This window comes from Atta cephalotes (genome assembly GCF_000143395.1).
Source record: "Atta cephalotes unplaced genomic scaffold scaffold00016, whole genome shotgun sequence".
NCBI lineage: Eukaryota > Metazoa > Arthropoda > Insecta > Hymenoptera > Formicidae > Atta > Atta cephalotes.
Genome location: NW_012130080.1, coordinates 262,672 through 263,547, shown reverse-complemented (window position 1 = coordinate 263,547; position 876 = coordinate 262,672). Strand labels below are relative to the sequence as shown.

The window sequence follows — 876 nt, the reverse complement described above, 5'->3', positions numbered from 1 at the left end:
GTGTGTGTGTGTGTGTGTGTGTGTGTGTGTGTGTGTGTGTGTGTGTGTGTGTGTGTGTGTGTGTGTGTGTGTGTGTGTGTAAAAATACATTGCAATCTTGCTTATACATATATAATAACATTTAACAATCCTTATCTTGCAAAAAGATTTGAACGAGAGATGTGCATATTATTTTAATAAATTATTTGAGCGAGATTGTTGAATATAGCGAATATTCACAAGTGATTTGAATCCTAGAAGATTTTTTTACGCATTAAATATCCTCGTTAAGTAATCTCTGTTTGCTGTTATAGCGAAAAGACAATATCGTGTAGGATTTATGACGATTATAATAATTCAGGTATACCAAATCGGTTTCCTGATCGCATTGATGACACCTTCCGAGGTGGTTGCCTCGGCGTGGGAAAATTGGGGCCAACTTCAATATTTGACCGTCTGGAATCCAGTGGTCTTATCGCAGCTTGTAGCATAAGTAAGTAGCGTGCGAAAACTGCACCGAGAGTCGCGCGTCGCGTCGCATCGCGACACAGCTAAACGTACGACTGTACGTCCTCGCTCTTTGCTGACTACCAAGATTTACAATGAATTTCCGGTACAATCCTGGAAGGAAGTTTGCTCGCGCTAGATCTAACTATTGAGTTGTCCGGAAAGTTGTCCGGAAGTGCCGATTTTTGGTAGGTGACGTAAGGTCTGAATATATCAGAACGATTGAAAACAAAATGACATGCATATATATCGTAAAAAACAGTACTTCAGGCATACTTGGAAAAAAATTTGGTTGCGATACGTTAATTTTTGTCAGTTTTATACGCTTTTGAATATGGAAGAAAACAAAATGCATTTTAGACATTTAATGCTTTTCTTTTACCGAAAAGG

General features: G+C 38.6%; 1 protein-coding gene across 1 annotated transcript in view; it reads left to right on the top strand.

Annotated features, from left to right (window-relative positions):
• LOC105618389 (homeobox protein homothorax-like) overlaps positions 1–472 on the top strand; it is a 307,252-nt gene extending 306,780 nt beyond the window's left edge. The window contains exon 6 of the mRNA XM_012199932.1: positions 294–472. Within this exon, the coding sequence (XP_012055322.1) occupies positions 294–472 (179 nt within the window). The remainder of the gene's footprint in view (positions 1–293) is intronic.
• The last annotated feature ends 404 nt before the right edge of the window (positions 473–876 follow it).